Raw genomic sequence first — 18137 nt, forward strand, 5'->3', positions numbered from 1 at the left:
GCCCCAGGGAAACCCATTCTGAAAGAGCTGAGGAAAATTAGAGAGAGACAAAGTGTTGGAAGAGAGGGCCAGAGCCAGCTGCCGAAGAACACAACAGGCAGAACCTCTGGAGGATTAGCATCAGCAGCTGTCGTCATGTTCAGCCACCATGTTCAGGCCGGGTCCCGGTTCCAGAGGGGCTCTGGGGACAGTCCTGGCGTGTCTGGACCGCTGCGGAGTCGGTTGGAGGAGCTGAAGAAGCTGTGGTGGAGGAAGCCCATCCCCCTGGTGCTGCAGCACAGTGAGACAGCCAGGCTGGCTGTGGATGCCTTTCTGGAGCAGGGGGAGCCTGGTTATCTGCAAGCCATTGCTGAGGAACAGGAGCTGCCATTTCTCTCCCCCCTAGACATGGACTACATGAGCCAGCATAGAAGCCAGAGTATCCTGGAGCCTAATGCAAGGAAGGGGCATCAGACCGAGCCCAAAGAGGGAGACTCTGAGGACAGGGTCTCCCTCTCTCTGAACTAAGCTCTGGTAACCTACTTCCCACTCCTGTCTGACATGCAGCCTCAGAGCTGGAGCTGGGCTGGCCAGTGATACCACTTGCCACAGAGTATGGCCAAACTCAAGCCACTGTGTATTTCCAGAGAAACAAGGCGAACAGCCATCAAGGATTTACTCCGGTACCTGATCAGCAGGGCAAAAATGGTATGTACAGAACTCCCCCCATTTCAATAGAGCTGGGATGAATGCAGGCACACAGGATGGGGCACAGCTGTAAGGGACTCTGAGTCCTGGCTGCTGTCATCACTATTGCATACGCTACAATAGGGTTACCATATTTTGTGCCTCCAAATGGAGGACACTCCACGGGGCCCCGGCCCCGCCCCCAGCCTCCCGCCCCAACTCCGCCCCCCCCCAAAGTCTCCGCCCCCTCCCCTGCTTCCCGCGAACATTTGATTCCCGGGAAGCCTGAAGCAGGTAAGGGGGGGGGAGGCGCGACCCCGGCCGACCACCCCCGGCCCGCCCAGCACTGCCGGCCCCCGGCGGCCCAGCGCACCCCCGCTATCCCGGATCGGGCTCCCGGCCCCGCGGCCCAGCGCACCCCCCGGCCCCCGCGACCCCCGGACCGGTACCCGGCTCCGCGACCCAGCGCACCCCTCCCCGCTACCCCGGACTGGCTCGCGGCCACCGCGGCCCAGCGCAACCCCCCCGCTACCCGCCCGGACCGGCCTGCGGCCCCGCGGCCCAGCGCACCCCCCCCCGCTACCCCGGACCGGCCCGCGGCCCCGCGCACCCCCCGGCTCCCCGCCCGGCGCATCCCCCCCGCTACCCCGGACCGGCTCCCCGCCCGGCCCCGCAGCCCGGCGCATCCCCCCCCCCCCGCTCCCCCGCGCAACCCCCCCGCTACCCCGGACCGGCCCCGCGGCCCCGCGCACACCCCCCCCGCTACCCCGGACCGGCCCGCGCACCCCCGGCTCCCTGCCCGGCCCCGCGGCCCGGCGCATCCCCCCCGCTACCCCGACCGGCTCCCCCCGCCCGGCCACCGCGGCCCGGCGCACCCCCCCCCCCGCTAAACCGGCCCAGCTCGCGGCCCCGCAGCCCGGCGCACCCCCCCCGCTACCCCGGACCGGCTCCCCGCCCGGCCCCGCGGCCCGGCGCATCCCCCCCGCTACCCCGCCCCGGCCCCACGGCCCGGCGCACCCCCCCCCCCAGCTAAACCGGCCCGGCTCGCGGCCCCGCAGCCCGGCGCACCCCCCCCGCTACCCCGGCCCATGCCCGGCTCCCGGCCCGGCCCCGCGCCCACGGCTCCCCGCCCGGCCCCGCGCCCGGCCCGGCACCATGCCCGCGACCCCGGCCCCGGCCAAAGAGGCCCCGGCCGAGCCCCTCCATCCCTCCCTCCCGATTTTCCCGGACATGCCCGGCTTTTGGGGATTTCCCCCCGGACGGGATTTGAACCCCCAAAAGCCGGACATGTCCGGGAAAATCCGGACGTATGGTAACCCTACGCTACAAGCCTGATAATGTCTGGGCAGCTGGAGCGCTGTGACTGCTACATATGCTGCCCAACTGTATAGCCACCTGTGCCCCTCACCTAGCCCAGTTCAGATTCCTTCCTGCTTTCTACAGCCATATTCTTAGACTCTGAGTCTTTTAGGGTAGAAACTGTCTATGCATCGTGTGGTGTGCATAGTGCCTAAGACCATGGGGTCCAATCCATGGGTACAGGGTTAGGGTTTGTCCATCCCGGGAGCAGGGGGCTTGGGCCAGGGCTTATCCATCCTGCGGGCAGGAGGGAGGGCACAAGAATGAGGGCCTATACCTGGGCCTAGGATCAGCTAGCTAACCATGGCTGAAACCCCTAATCAGCCAGATCACCTGATTGGCTGAGAGGCATTTCCAGGATTACTATTAAGCCCCGCAGTAGCACTTGGCCAGTGGTTGCTCAATGCTTATACCCACAGCTGTGATTGTTCCTGTGCCTGCTTTGTTCTCGTCTTGCTCCAGCCCACTCCAGCTCTGCACCCCTGCTCAGTTTCTGACTCCTGGTTCCTGACCCTGGCCCTGACCCTCAGCTCTGGCTCCTGTAGCTTGACTCTGGCTCTAACCACTAGGCATGACTGGCCCATGTCCCAGTCTGTGACACTGAGCAGCCCAACCGAAAAGGAGATAAAGAAGGGAAGTAGGAATGGGTCAGTTACTGGAATGGATCCCACTAAGGCCAGCATCTCTCTCAGAGATAGTGGGTGCCATACAAAACCTACCACAGCAGGTAGACACTTTGCAGGCGCAGAATGCTACACTGCAGGCACGTTGCATCGCCTGTAACTCCCCTCTCAGGAACCTAAAATTCCCCTGACAGACAAGTTTGGCGGTGACCTCAGCCAGTTCCAAAGTTTTATGGACCAGTGCTGGTTGCTATTCCTGCTGCACCTGCCATCCCTCCCCACCTTCTCCATTGACCACTCTTGGGGGGGACTTATCACTAGCCTGCTGACAGCAGAGGTGTTGGCTTGGGCCTCCCAACTCCTGGAAAAATCTAGCGCTTTCCTGAACCAATCTGAGGACTTTGTTCAAGCCCCAGCAGCAATTTTTGCTGTCCTGAGCCATAGGTATGTGGCCACACTCCAAACCCTGTGGCAGGGACACCAGCCAATTGCTACTTATGCCCTGGAGTTCTGGTGTCTGATAGTTGACACTGTATGGAATGAGGCTGTGCACAGCTACCACTTCCGGCTTAGCCTCAGAGATGAGATCAAACATAAACTGGCGTGACTAGAGCCACCAGTTGATCTGGATGCCTTGATCGAGCTCGGTATTAAGGTTGACAACCCCTGAGGGAACACTGCCTAGAAAGAAGGCTGACGTCCTGACCCGCCCCAGTCTCGTCAGGTCCAGTCTGCCAACTCCCTGCATCCTCGTCCCAACCAGAATCCATAAAGAGAAAAAATGGTATTGAGCATCAGGCCTATGTCTGTACTGCAGTGAACTGGGACACTTTGTTCCAAGCTATGTGCAAAAGTCTGGTCTTGGTTCTGGTCAGGAAACAGGAAGCCCAGCCCAGCAGAGGGGTCTGGACTGAGTTGGTGTCATCCCCCTTGCTCTGGTGCTTCACACTGACATGGGTCTGCTGGGACTTTGACAACAATCACAGTCTGACACGCCTCCAACTCCTCCTCCTTCTCTGGCACCCCACAGTGTTGGACATTAACCTAGAGGCTGTAGGGGACTCTGGCACTTCAAGCAATTTCATGAATTTGGAGTTTGCTTGAGTGCATAATATTCTAACTCATCCCAAGACAACTCCTGATTTGTGAAGGCCATTGACAAATTGCTCCTCTTTTTGAGTCCAGTCCTCCACCAAACAGCCCCCAGAGAAGTCAACGTTCTTCAAGATTACCATGAAGTCTTCCAGTTCAGCTTGAGCTACTCCCTACATCCTCCAGTCATTCTTGGTATCCCCTGGCTCATCACCCACAAACCAGGTATCCACTGGCAGACCATTCATTTTAATGGTTCTAGCACAGCGCTCTGCTAATACATTCAGATAATGTGAGCCCCCATGCAAGATTCAAACAGTCTTATTTATACAGATAAAAGGGTGCGAACTAAACAAAGGGAGAGAGAGCGCAAAATTGTGAAATTTGCATAGGGCACAATATGCATATCCTGCTTTCTTATTAACTCTTCTCGATCTAAAGCTAATCCTTCACCAATTGCCCTTAAGTGGGGCAATTCATTAAGCAGTTAATGTCTGCTTTCCTGCCCCCTGGCTTGCAGCATTTCTCATTTCTACTTAAAGGTACATACAGCATTCTTTAATTCATTCTATTTCTTTAATATAATTCATTTCACTTTCACAATCCCTCCTTTTGGTCAAGCTTACGCAAAGACCAACAATTACTGGGTTCCACATATTAATCGTTCTTTATCTCTTCTTTCATCAGTGATATTTCGAAATCATCATATTAGCACTCTGTTTTGGGGCAGTCACTTGGGTGGCATACCTTACACAATTCTGGATATAACAGGAGATTAACTGAAAACATATTTAAATCGTTAAGATTTCAAACAGGATAGTCAGGGCTCCCTGAAACAACCAGTTTCCTATGCCAGAGAAATTGAACAGGTTACTTAGCCACTTCCATAAAGAACTCGGCTCTTCATGGGGAAGATATGCGATTTGTTCTAAGTGACTAGCGCAATCTATTACCTCATTGGTGTCATCAGGTATGAACACACAACATTCTTTTCCAATGAGAGCACAGGTCCCTCCTTTGGCCGCCAGCACAATGTCCAATGCCTGACAGTTTTGGAGGGCCATCTGTCAGATCGCCCGTTTCTTTGGCCAGGGTTTTTTTAAACTCTCTCAGATTTCATTTGCCATTATTTCAACTACTGCTTGTAACCTCAGGAGCCTTTTTGCATGGTGTTGAAAGATTGTATTGTTTTCACTAAGGTTACTGTAGGGGGAACATGAAATTGATTTTTTTTTCTGTTTGATCCTCAGGTCAAGAAAAAATTCATATTCCCATACCCAGCCCGCCACTTTTTAGTTTTATTCGAATAATCCCATACACCATTGGCCACAATATGCTGAAGGCAACAGCTTTTTCCCAGATCCAGCCCTGTCCATTACACACCCAACACCAATGACCTTTTCCCTCCACCACACTTATCCATTTAGATACATTTATTCCCACTGTTTCCCAAGTGTCATTATTCTTCCATGTTTTGTTAAACGGACGAGGTCCTCCAAGGAGGTCTGGGGAATTGAGTGGGATTGCCAGGACAGGAACACCAGTTTAAGAGTGGGCTGGGATGTGGCTGCAGACCCAGTAATTAGAAATATTAAGGGTCTGAACTATCCACACTTGCTGCTGGATAAAAGAATTGTCATTGTGGACTCCCCAGACCTTAAGACACCAGCAGCAGAGGAACAGGTGCCACCAGAGGCTCATGTTGGAGGCAAGGCCCTTCTGGTTCTGACAACCTCAACTGAGGGAACCGCAGTCACGGTTTTACATCCACCAGGCAGCAGGCGCTAGGCTCACTACTGCTTCTTTTTGGGCCTTGCTTTAGGTCCTTGTCTGCTTCTGGCAACCCTTACGAGAGCGTAGATGGTAAGGTATTACAGGCTGTTCCTCTACGTCTTCTTCTGGAGTCAAAATTGACTCTGCGTGGTCCTGAGGTAATGATTGGTTTGCTGGGGGTGGTGCCTTCTTACACTGCAAAGTATGTATTCACGCTGTGATGCCAGACAGTTTAACAGCCATCTGGATAGTAAGCAGTACCTGATGATTCTTTGGTGTCCTTTAAGTCTCTTTACTTCATCTTCATTGACTCTGGCTATAACAATGACCTTCACACCTTATCTTTTCCTGATGCATACATTCCTTATTCACACAGATTGAGAATACAAACAGTAGTATTTTATATCAAGCAAAAAGGCATTGCAAATTAAACCTTGCTAAGTTTTACAATCAATAACCAAGACAATTTACATTGAGACCCAGGCCTTCAATGTTCCTCTAATCTACTTAACATAGACACAATAGAGAATCCTGTTTCTTACTTACTAAACCTTAAAACAAAGAAATGTATATTTAACTAGAGGCCTACTTTGTAATACATATAGGAAACCATAGTAGACATTATAACTTATTCTAAAACAAAAGGTTGACCATAATCAGTCATAAGGATTATTCTGGTCTGTCATTCCTTTCTGCTATTCAAAAAGGATGGCTGACAGGATGAAATCAAATCATACATAAATTCTTATGGGACATTATAAAATCCTGCTCCTACATATCCCCCTTTTGCACTAAGATTATTAATCGCCAATGTCACTTATTATTTAGTCCACGTAATAGAAAATACTGGGAGGTGATTTGGGCCTGTGGCTCTAGCTTTGCATACATTTGTTTTATCTAACAGCACATTTCAAACATTACAATTAAACACATACAATTTAAAACCAAAAACAATTAGGGTTAGTAACATTAGTATGCCAGTAGTTGTGGGAGACCATCAGAAAATATGTTATACCAATGGTAAGCTGTTATGTCTTTCTGCAGTGGCAATTCTTAACATGTTCCCATTTGCGTGTATAATATGAATGGGTTGGTTTCCCACATTGCCTTTTTGTTTGTTTTAGAAACTGTTACCTTTTTACCTTTTGTAAACACAGTACTTACATTACATTTACATTTGTCTATTGGAAGGTTGCTAACACTTCCATTCTTTTAAAACACATTTCCCCCAAGAATTAACACATACACGTAGCCCATTATACAGTACTTTGGTCTCATTATTCATTTTATCCCACATACAGGATCCTAGTGAGATGTCTTTACTACAGGGCTTCGGAGCAACAGGCATGGATAATCATACCCACTTTTATTTGTTTTTTTATTAGGTTGTAGCTGATATTAGCTTTTTCTGAAAGACAAAAATAACATTTTTCTACCCCTTTTGGGGTGGCATTTATTATTGCTTAAAATATTCCTTTCTTTTACAAATACCCTTGCTGATTGCAGGCAAAACAAGAGGAATTACCTCCATATTTTCCTGTGTTTTTGTTCTATAGGCAGGCCAGGTTTCAATGGCTTCTATCTTTTAAGAGTTATGGGGAAATTATCCCACTGTTCAGTCATTAAATCTATGAGGTGGTGTACCTCAGTTTTCCCTTTACAGCAGACCAAGTTTACAATGTCTTTCCTGCTGTGTTAAGCTTTAAGTTTGTTTACAGGTAACAGCTGAAAAGCATCATTACCATAAAGGATTTTTCCAAAAATCATACACACTATACATTGTTACAGGGGTACTTATTAACATTACATTTATTTTAATTAAAGGTATCTTGTTATACCGTGCCTTTTATTTAGACAATTTGTTTGCTGACCAGGTATGTTCTTTATCTGCAACTTCTTTGTGCTGGCAGATCTCTCACTTCCTTTATCCGTTAGGTAATTTGCATCAACACAGGCTTGGCTTTTGGATTCAAAGCCATCAGCAGAGCTCAGAGACTCTGTCTTAAAAGGAACACAATTAACTTTTACCAGAGTTTTGATTACTTTTAACTCTTGCTTCCAAAACACACACAGATCTGAAAAAGAAAACAGTCTATTGTGGCTCCTTTGGAGCCCTAATAGGATTTTAATTAAGTAGCATGTTTCGTTTGCATTTCTTTTACCCCCTCTATAATATACACTGCACATGTCTGCACATTCCTTCTATACTTTAACTTTTAAAACATTAGCCATATTAATTTTTACATAAGGTGTAACTGTTTCTTTTGTTCTTACAGAGTTTTATGTACCCTTATCAAAGTGACAGTCTGATTACACAGAGCCATTTTAAGGCTCAGTGTTTCTAACATTGCTTCTTTTTGTTTTGTGCACCTCACCCCTGCTGTTGCTTCAGAGGGGCACTGTCTTTATTCTTTTACTACAGCTTTCATCTGCTATTTTGTTACAAAAACAAACAAACAAAAAATAATCCAGAATCTCTCCCTGTTCTTCTGATTTTGACTGCCCTGCTGCAGTCATGACTTGGTCTTTATTTGAAAACATTTAAATTTTGTAAAGAATCAAGTTACCACTTAAGGGTTAAATACCAAATCTCAACGCCAACCAACACTGATTACTGTCTGGCAAAAAGGTCTGTCAGTTTTGCAACTTTGAATTAAAGAATCAAATGGATTTTTAGTGGCATTATAAACAAAACAAAACCAATTTATCTTAAACCTACATAACAGGAGTTTTACAAACCTCACATATTCCCACAGACAGACGGATACATACACATTTTCTTTTACTTAACATCCCTTTTACACTGCTTTGTTTTTACATAGCTGTACATAGATTACATTACCTTTATACATTTGGGGCAGTTAAGTTCCAATAGAACCCCCCCTATGTTCTTTTAGCAAATTTGACTCAATTGTCCATAGTCAAATTATTTTAATTAGATAGTCTCTTTACCTGGATTATTTACAGACATTCTTTTGGAAAAGGGTCCATTTTTCCTTCAGAATGGCTGCAAAGAAACCAAGAATTCTTTTAACAAGGTCCTTTTAAACATTTTTATAAGGTTTAACTGCTTAATTCTTTTCAGCCTCTGTAGAGTTAACTTTTCATTCTCTTTCCTTAAATCACTTGTTTATTTCCCAAAATGACACCTTTATCAACTCAGATTTCACCATTTTAAGTATTGTTCCAGAGGTTCATGCTTGCACTTACTCCTGACACTATGCCCTTAGGGCTTCCAACCTGTTTTTCAGTTTCTTTATCTGTTGCTTGCCTGCTTGTCTGGGCCTGATCCTGCTTTTTCCAATGAACCATTTTTGTGAGTGATATTGTGGTCATTTCACAATTTTGAAAGAAATGTTTAAGGAAAGGGACCAGGAAGGGGAATCGAGGAGTCCACCCTCCTTGTTGAATTGGTAGTGGATCACTAAAGAATCAGTTACTGAGGGGGAACAGAACAAGGACCTTTTTGTCCTTTTTACAATGAGATGGGAGTATGGAGGGGGTTGGGATCGATCCGGGGTTGTTGGGGTTTTTTTCGGAGAATGGGGTAAAGGGGAGTTCTCGGTCTGATGGTGGGAGAGGAGGCTTTTAATAAAGCTTTTAACTTATTATTTGAATATTTGAGAGAGGCGAGTTTTGATTTTGTCCACCTATGATTTGCCTCTTCCCATCACTGCATGAAACAATTAACCTCTCCTTTTCCAATTTAGTTTTAGATTGGCCGAGTTTGTCTTTTAAGATGTCCACTCGGTCCTTGTTCCAAGATTTTAACAATGGCCACTGAGTTTTGGGATCTCCCTGAGTTAGCCTAGACTATTTTTCCAGAAATTTACAGGAGTCCGGACCCTTCCTAAAACTGAGCCGGCGTTCCTTTAGGGAACTGTCCCGACATAGATGTCTGGTTACCAATACAGGAGGACTTTACACACACCAATCACACAAGAAGGAAATTCGGGTTTGTCAGAGCGATGCCCGGTGCACCACACAAAAGGAGCCCACAGGCTACTGCCTCAATCGCCCTTGCTTTCACACCAAGGGTTTTACCCAAGGTGCGGTGCGGCTGCGATTGTGCAGATTTCACTCACTCAGACCATGGGGACAGGAACCCCTTGGTCAGCCGATCCCCGGACGGAGATGGCACCCAGACTCAAACACTCCACAGGAGGACAGATAGACACAGAGACAGGATAGTCCTCAGTCCGGACAAAACACAGAAATAATTACCTGACCAGATTCCTGATGTCAGATCCCGGGATCCCTACCAGAACAGAGTGGGAACCAACAGGTTTGATGGCATAGACCTCACTGTGGTCATGCGCCCTTCCGTTCAGGAGGAGAACTGCTTGGGCCAAATGCCCAGGTGCCGGCTGCCACGGTCATCCTACAAAAATAGTCAGGAATCACACGGCCCCAGTGAAGATGGTTGCCATCTCGGTGGAACCTCCAAATTGTCAAAGTTAGACTCAGGACTCATAGTTTGTCAGACCACTCTGTTTTATTAGCACAGCGCTCTGCTAATACATTCAGATAATGTGAGCCCCCATGCAAGATTCAAACAGTCTTATTTATACAGATAAAAGGGTGCGAACTAAACAAAGGGAGAGAGAGAGCAAAATTGTGAAATTTGCATAGGGCACAATATGCATATCCTGCTTTCTTATTAACTCTTATCGATCTAAAGCTAATGCTTCACCAATTGCCCTTAAGTGGGGCAATTCATTAAGCAGTTAATGTCTGCTTTCCTGCCCCCTGGCTTGCAGCATTTCTCATTTCTACTTAAAGGTACATACAGCATTTTTAAATTCATTCTATTTCTTTAATATAATTCATTTCACTTTCACAGTTCATTTTAATTTGCAATATTACTGGCAATCTTTTGTCCCAGAGTCGGACCTCCAGTCAGAAGTTCACTGCAGCTCTACATGCTGGATAGGGATAGGGAGGGATAGCTCAGTGGTTTGAGCATTGGCCTGCTAAACCCAGGGTTGTGAGTTCAATCCTTGAGGGGGCCACTTAGGGATCTGGGGCAAAATCAGTACTTGGTCCTGCTAGTGAAGGCAGGGGGCTGGACTTGATGACCTTTCAAGGTCCCTTCCAGTTCTAGGAGATGGGATATCTCCATTAATTTAATTTAATTTAATTTTAATTTATGCCCCGCACCCAGGGACCCAGAGACTGAAGGAGTTGGGCAGTCTTTGCTATTCTCCCAATCACCCTGAAAATAGATGCCAAATATCAGGCTTTGGCAGATGTGTTCGATTAAAAAAAAAAGGGGGTGGGGCGGGGCTGATTTTTTGCCACTGCATTACAGCTATGGCTGCTCCATCGATCTCTAGTCCAGAATGGAGATCCCTTGGTGAATCTATTTCTTCTCAGAGCCAGAGTTACAGACTCTCTGGAGCTATCTCAAGGAAACCCTGCAAAAGGGGTTCATCCATCCCTCCAGGTTTAAACTACTGTAAATGGTGGATTCTCTGTAACTTGAAGTCATTTAACCATGATTTGAGGACTTCAGTAACTCAGCCAAAGGTTAGGGGTCTATTACAGGAGTGTGTTGGTGAGGTTCTGGGGCCTGCAATGTACAGGAGGTCAGACTACATTATCATCATGGTCCCTTCTGACCTTAAAGTCTACGAGAATTTAACCTCTGAGGACAGGACAAGAAGCAATGGACTTAAATTGTAGCAAGGGAGGTTTAGGTTGGACATTAGTAAAAACTACCTGTCGGGGTGGTTAAGCACTGGAATAAATTGCCTAGGGAGGTTGTGGAATCTCCATCATTGTAGATGTTTAAGAGCAGGTTAGACAAACACCTGTCAGGGATGGTCTAGATAATACTTAGTCCTGCCTTGAGTGCCGGGGACTGGACTAAAAGACCTCTTGAGGTCCTTTCCAGTCCTATGATTCTATGGCAAACCCCCTTCTTAGTGCTCCAAAGTGATTACAACACATCTTGATGCACCTCCAGTGCTACCAGGCAGAGATCAGATCCTGTCCAGGTCATTTACTGGTGTCAGCTGACCCCTGATACCCAGTATCAGTGAGGTGGGGAAAGGGGATCAGGACTTAGTGCAGCATGTTCATGGATTCAGTCTTCCAGTTTCAACAGTGAAGCTGCTGGAAATCTAAGAGGCTACCAAAAAGGCCATCCAGCTACAGGCAGTCGAGAGAGCAGTACTAGCAAAGTGGCCAGAAGACAAAGGCCAAGTATCGGTAGGAGCAGAACCATATTTTCAAATGAAAGACAAGCTGGGTGTGCAGGATGAAATCATATTTTGAGGACAGAGAGCTGTTGTTCCTGTCTCATTACACAGGATGTCATGCAAAAAATACATGCCTTGGACATGGGCATTGATAGTTCGAGAAAGTGTTTACTGGCTGGGAATGAATATACAACTCCTATCCTTGATAGAAGAGTGTGACACCTGCCAGTCATGTTATAACCACCAGCAGAAAGAGACTATTACCATATGAGCTGCCCATCTGACCATGGGATAAGGTGAGTGGGGACTTACCTTCAATGACAAACAATACTTGATTATAGTGGACAACTGTTCAAATTTTTGCCCTTCCTGAATCAAGAAGCAAGCCAGTGACTGGAAAACTGAACAAACTCCCAATTGGAGGAGATATCCTGTCTCTCCAATTGGCCCAGACTCACTATTTAAGCTAGGAGGCGCAGGAAGTTGTCCAAACACCTAGATGTATTCCTGGCTGGCTGCTACACCTGACACTGCCTTCTCACCTGAATCTTCAGCCCTGTCTTGTTCCTGATTCCTACTTTCCTATCCCGTTCCTGGTTCCTGCCCTCCTGCTTTGTTTCAGATCCCTGCTTCTATTCCCCACCTTTGGCTACTGACTCTGGCGATGACCTTGGGCTTGACTCCCAACTCTGTTTCCATTGGTGATCTCTGGTTCCTGACTCCTGCCAACGTGGAATGAAACCAAGACCTTTAGAAATGTTGATGAAAAATCAACCTATGAGCCCAGAGTAGACAATAGTCTGGTAGTCAGGGCACTCATGTAATATGTGAGAGACCCAGGTTCAAGCCCTGCTCCAAATCAGGCAGAGCAGGGGTTTGAACATAGGTTCCCCATCTCCCACATGAGTGTTACCTGCCTATTCTGTGCTTTGTTGTACAATCATGTAGCAACATGCCCATGGGGGAAGTTGACCCTGTCCATTAGTGGTTGGTTTTTTGCTCTGAAACTGGTTAATATACTTTTATCCTATATAATGTACATGCAGATGTCTTTATTATCTAGACCAGTGGTCTCCAAACTTTTTTGATCATGCACCCTTATCAGTAAAAAAATTTTGAGCACACATCCCCTGGCTCTACCATTTTTGCCAAAGCAAAAAAAAAAAAAAAAAAAAAAGCCACTCGGACTCCCGCCCGAACTGATGAAGCAAAAAAAAAAAAATGCTCCTCCTGCCACGCACCCCCAAGGATCCTCTTGCACACCCCACTTTGGAGACCACTGATCTAGACCAGCAGTTCTCAAACTTTAGCAACCCGAGAACCCCCATTTTGATTTAAAAATTTTCAGGGGCCCTAAAGGACCCCCACTCAGCCCCTGCCTCGCCCTCTGCCCCAAGGCCATGCCCCCACTCACTCCATCCCCCCTCCCTGCCTCGCTCGCTCTCCCCCATCCTCACTCACTTTCACCAGGCTGGGCCAGAGGGTTGGGGTGCAGGAGCAGGCTCTGGGAGGGAGTTTGGGTGCAGGAGGGGGTGCAGGGTCTGGGCTCGGAGTTTCAGTGTGGGAGCGGGGAGGGCTCTGGGCTGGGAGTTTCAGTGCAGGAGGGGTGAGGGCTCTGGGCTGGGAGTTTGGGTGTGGGAGGGGGCTCAGGACTGGGGCAGGGGTGGGGTATGAGGGAAGGAGTTTGGGTGCAGGCTCTGGGCTGGGGATTGGGGTGCAGGAGGAGGTGTGGGGGCAGCGCTTACCTTGGGCTGCTCCCGAAAGTGACCAGCACATCCCTCTGGCAGTGGCTCCTAAGCAAGGGGGGCAGAGGATCTCTGCATTCTGCCCCTGCCCACAGGCACTGCCCCCGCAGCTCCCATTGGCTGCAGTTCCTGGCCAATGGAAGTTGCGGAGTCGGCGCTCAGGCCAGGGGAAAGCATTGGAAAGTATACTCCCAACTATACATATAAAATTATGGGGTCTAAATTAGCTGTTACCACTCAAGAGATCTTGGAGTCATTGTGGATAGTTCTCTGAAAACATTCACTCAACGTGCAGTGGCAGTCAAAAAAGCAAACAATGCTGGGAATAATTAAGAAAGGGATAGATAATAGGACAGAAAATATCATGTTGCCTCTATATAAATCCATGGTACGCCCACATCTTGAATACTGTGTGCAGATGTGGTCGCCCCATCTCAAAAAAGGTATATTGGAATTGGAAAAAGTTCAGAAAAGGGCAACAAACATTATTAGGGGTATGGAACGGCTTCCATATGAGGAGAGATTAATAAGACTGGGACTTTTCAGCTTGGAAAAGAGACGGCTAAGGGGAAATATGATTGAGGGCTATAAAATCATGACTGGTGTAGAGAAAGTAAATAAGGAAGTGTTGTTTACTCCTCATAACACAAGAACTAGGGGGTCACCAAATGAAATTAATGGGCAGCATGTTTAAAACAAATAAAAGGAAGTATTTCTTCACACAACACACAGTCAACCTGTGGAACTCCTTGCCAGAGGATGTTGTGAAGGCCAAGACCATAACAGGGTTCAAAAAGGAACTAGATAAATTCATGGAGGATAGGTCTATCAATGGCTATTAGCCAGGATGGGTAAGAATGGTGTCCTTAGCCTCTGTTTGCCAGAAGCTTGGAATGGGCGACAGGGGATGGATCACTTGATAATTACCTGTTCCGTTCATTCCCTCTGGGGCACCTGGCATTGGCCACTGTCGGAAGACAGGATACTGGGCTAGATGGACCTTTGGTCTGACCCAGTAGGGCCATTCTTATGTCCTTATATCTTATGGCAATGAGTTTCACAGGCTAGTTGTGCATTGTGAAAAAAGTATTTCCTTTTATCAGTCTTAAATCTTGTGCTTTTCAATTTCATTGGGTATCCCCTTTCTCTGTGTTACAAGACGGTGGTATATAGCAATACCCAATTCACCTTCTCCAAGTTGTTCATTATTTTATAAATCTCTAACATGCCCTCTTATTTGTCTGCTTCCTAATCATTGAATATCAGGGTTGGAAGGGACCTCAGGAGGTCATCTAGTCCAACTCCCTGCTCTAAGCAGGACCCATCCCCAATTAAATCATCCAAAAAAAATTTTTTTTTTTTTTGCCCCAGATCCCTAAATGGTCCCCTCAAGGATTGAGCTCACAACCCTGGGTTTAGCAGGCCAATGCTCAAACCACTGAGCTGTCCCTCCCCCCCCCTCAATCTAAATATTCCCAATCTTTTCAATCTCTCTCTCTTTCCCAAGCCTTCATTCTTTGCTCACATAGTGTCTGAGCTGGGGTGACCAGAACTCCACATACAAGCACAGGGATGGGTGTGCCATTCATTTATAGAATGGCATTATATTTCCCATATTATTTTTATCCAATTCCTTATGCACCCTAATGTTTTATTTCTTTTTTGGCTGCCAAGGCATGTTGAGCTGAGCTCTTCATGGAATGGTGCCCAGGTCTTTTCCCTGGTGGGTTACAGTTAATTTAGAACCCTACAACGTGTAGGAGCAATTCAAATGGTTCTTTCTATTGTCATTACTGTATATGTCATCTGCCATGCTACCCATTCCCCTACCTTGGTTAGGTCCCTCTGAATTTTCTCACAGTTTTTCTAGCCAAACTATGCTGCAGTCCTAAGTATACTGTGGGGATGAGCATGGTAATGCTGCCACCCTGCTGCTCACTCTCCCTGATACCAAGTCCAGGTTCCTTATTAGGAATTGAAATACGGTGAAGGTTTGGCAACAACCTGCAGCCCTGTATGAGGCCCTCAACATCCTGCCTCCATGTGTATAGAGAGAGGTGCTAGGACCTGTCCCCTGGCACTCCACTATTTAGTGCTCCAAGGGTACCTCTATCCTAGAAACATTAGCATGGCACAGTTGTGTAGATGCTTACTACAGCGATGGAAGGAGTTCTTCCATCATTGTAATAAATCCACCTCTCCAAGAGGTGATAGCTAGATCTATGGAAGAATTCTTCTGTCAGCCTAGCACTGTCTACACTAGGAGTTACATGGCTTAATTACATGAGTGATGTAGCTAGGTCAACATAACTTTCCAGTGTACATCAGCCCTGAGTCCCTACACTTTATGGCGATCAGGTCTCTGAGGTGTTGCTTCCTCCCCTTTTCGGCTGGGAAGCTGCCTGCCACAACCGTGTCCATCTAGGAATGCTCCTTCAGTTGGGACTTCTTGTTTGTTTTCTGGCTAGGTGATAGCAGTCGTCATGGATCTCTTCACAGACATGGAGATACTCTGTGACCTGATGGAAGCTTCAAGCAGACGACGTGTCTCTGTTTACCTGATCCTTGATGAGAAGTACTTAAAGTATTTTATAGAGATGTGCAGTAAAATGGTTATTAACAAGGACCATTTCCCAGTAAGTTTGCAGCATTTCTTTTGGTGGTGTACAAAGTTAATGCAATTGATATGTATGACAGAATATACCCGTGTTCACACACTCTATTGTAATGTTTGTACAAAGTATGCCTTGTGAGGTATCACTTAAAAACTCATAATTTGCTGATCAATAATATCATGGCAAAATGCACATAGCAGCATTATATGTGAAGTTATAAACATAAAGTGACTAAAAATATGTTTTCCAGATAAGTCTGGGGAGTGGCTAAACCAGTTCCTCAGAGACCTAGGGCAAGCTGACGCCTCAGGCAGGCTTAAACAAGGCTGATGGACCATTACCTGCTAAGGACTTGTCTTCACATACAATGCCGCAGCAGCACCACTTTAGTGAAAATGTTACTACGCTGACTGGAGAGCTTCTCCCGTCAGCATAGTTAATCCACTTCCACAAGAGGCAGTAGCTATGTCAACGGGAGAGGCTTTCCCCCACAGTGCAGTCTATGTGAGAGGTGAGGTTGGTATAACTACATTGCTCGGGGGTGGATTTTTCACATAGGGTGACCAGACAGCAAGCGTGAAAAATCAGGACAGGGGGTGGGGGGGTAATAGGAGCCTATGTAAGAAAAAACTCCAACAATCGGGACTGTCCCTATAAAATCGGGACATCTGGTCACCCTATTTTCACAGCACTGAGCGACATAGTTATACTGATATAGGTCTGTGGCATAGACCTGGCCCCAGTGGCCATTCTTTGGCAGGAAAGGGGCAGGTACAAAAATTTACATCTTAGCCAAGAAACAGCATGGAGTTTCCTTCCACGCAGACTGCCTGTTGCCTTGCTTCCAGCTGGAAATGCTTCTCAAAGTGAGGACAGGACTATAAAAAGAAGTGGCAGACACCCCAAGGCACCACACTCTCTCTCCCTGCACATCATGTTAACTGCACCTGAGGAGACAAAGGAAGCAGCCCTTTATCTCTGGGGGACGGGCCTTCACCTAAAGAGTTTGGTCAGTAGGACTGCTTGAAAACATATGGTGAGAAAACTTTGCTTTGAATCTAATATAGTTTTCGTTAAATTAGGCACTAGTAAGCATTTTATCTTTATTTTCTTAGAACAATTTCTGACTTTTATGCCTCATTACTTGTATTCACTTAAAATCGATCTCTTTGTAGTTAATAAACTTGTTTTATTGTTTTATCTAATCCAGTATGTTTCAGCTGAAGTGTCTGGACAACTATTTAAAATAATAAACTGGCATATTAATCCCCTAAAGGAATAACTGACTTAATCATAGAACCACAGGGCTAGAAGGGACTGCAGGGGTCATCTAGTCTAACCCTCTGCCAAGATGCAGGATTTGTTGAATTTAAACCATCCAAGACAGATGGCTCTCCAGTCTCCTTTTGAAAACCTCCTGCGAAGGAGATTCCAGGACCTCCCAAGGCCATCTCTTCCATTGTCCTACTTTTCTTACAGTTAGGAGGTTTTCCCTGAGATTTAATCTAAATCTGCTACCCTGTAGTTTGAACCCATTGCCTCTTGTCCTGCCCTCCGTGGCAAGAGCGAACAACTTTTCTCCATCTTTTTTTGGCAGCTGTTCAAGTATTTGAAGACCACGATCATATCCTCCTTAATCTCCTCTTTTCCAAACTAAACATACCCAGTTCCTTCAGCCTTTGCTCATGTGGCTGCATTCCATCCCTTTGATCATCTTTGTCGCTCGCTTCTGGATTCTTTCCAGTTTCTCTTCATCCTTTTTATACCAAAACTGGACACAATGCTCCAGCTGAGGCCTAATCAGCGCTGAGTAGAATGGTACTATCTCCTCCTGTGACTTGCATGCTATGCCTCTGTTAATGGAAACCAAAATTGAATTTGCTGACTCACGTTGAGGTTGTGAGCCACAACTCCGAGATCCTTCTCAGCAGTACTGCTGCCAAGCCAGTTTCCCCCATTCTGTATTTGTGCATTTGGTTTTTCTTCCCTAAGTGTAGCACCTTACATTTGTCTTTGTTGAATTTCACTTTGTTCTCTATAATCCAGTTCTCCAATTTATCA

General features: G+C 46.8%; 1 protein-coding gene across 1 annotated transcript in view; it reads left to right on the forward strand.

Annotated features, from left to right (window-relative positions):
• FAM83C (family with sequence similarity 83 member C) overlaps positions 1-18137 on the forward strand; it is a 27365-nt gene continuing 9228 nt past the window's right edge. Inside the window, 4 exon segments of the mRNA XM_065566593.1 lie at positions 1-547; positions 550-644; positions 646-687; positions 15930-16097. Coding sequence (XP_065422665.1) covers positions 136-547; positions 550-644; positions 646-687; positions 15930-16097 — 717 coding nt within the window. The 5' untranslated portion in view covers positions 1-135.

The sequence above is a fragment of the Chrysemys picta genome, chromosome 13 (genome assembly GCF_011386835.1).
Source record: "Chrysemys picta bellii isolate R12L10 chromosome 13, ASM1138683v2, whole genome shotgun sequence".
In the NCBI taxonomy this organism is placed as follows: Eukaryota; Metazoa; Chordata; order Testudines; family Emydidae; genus Chrysemys; species Chrysemys picta.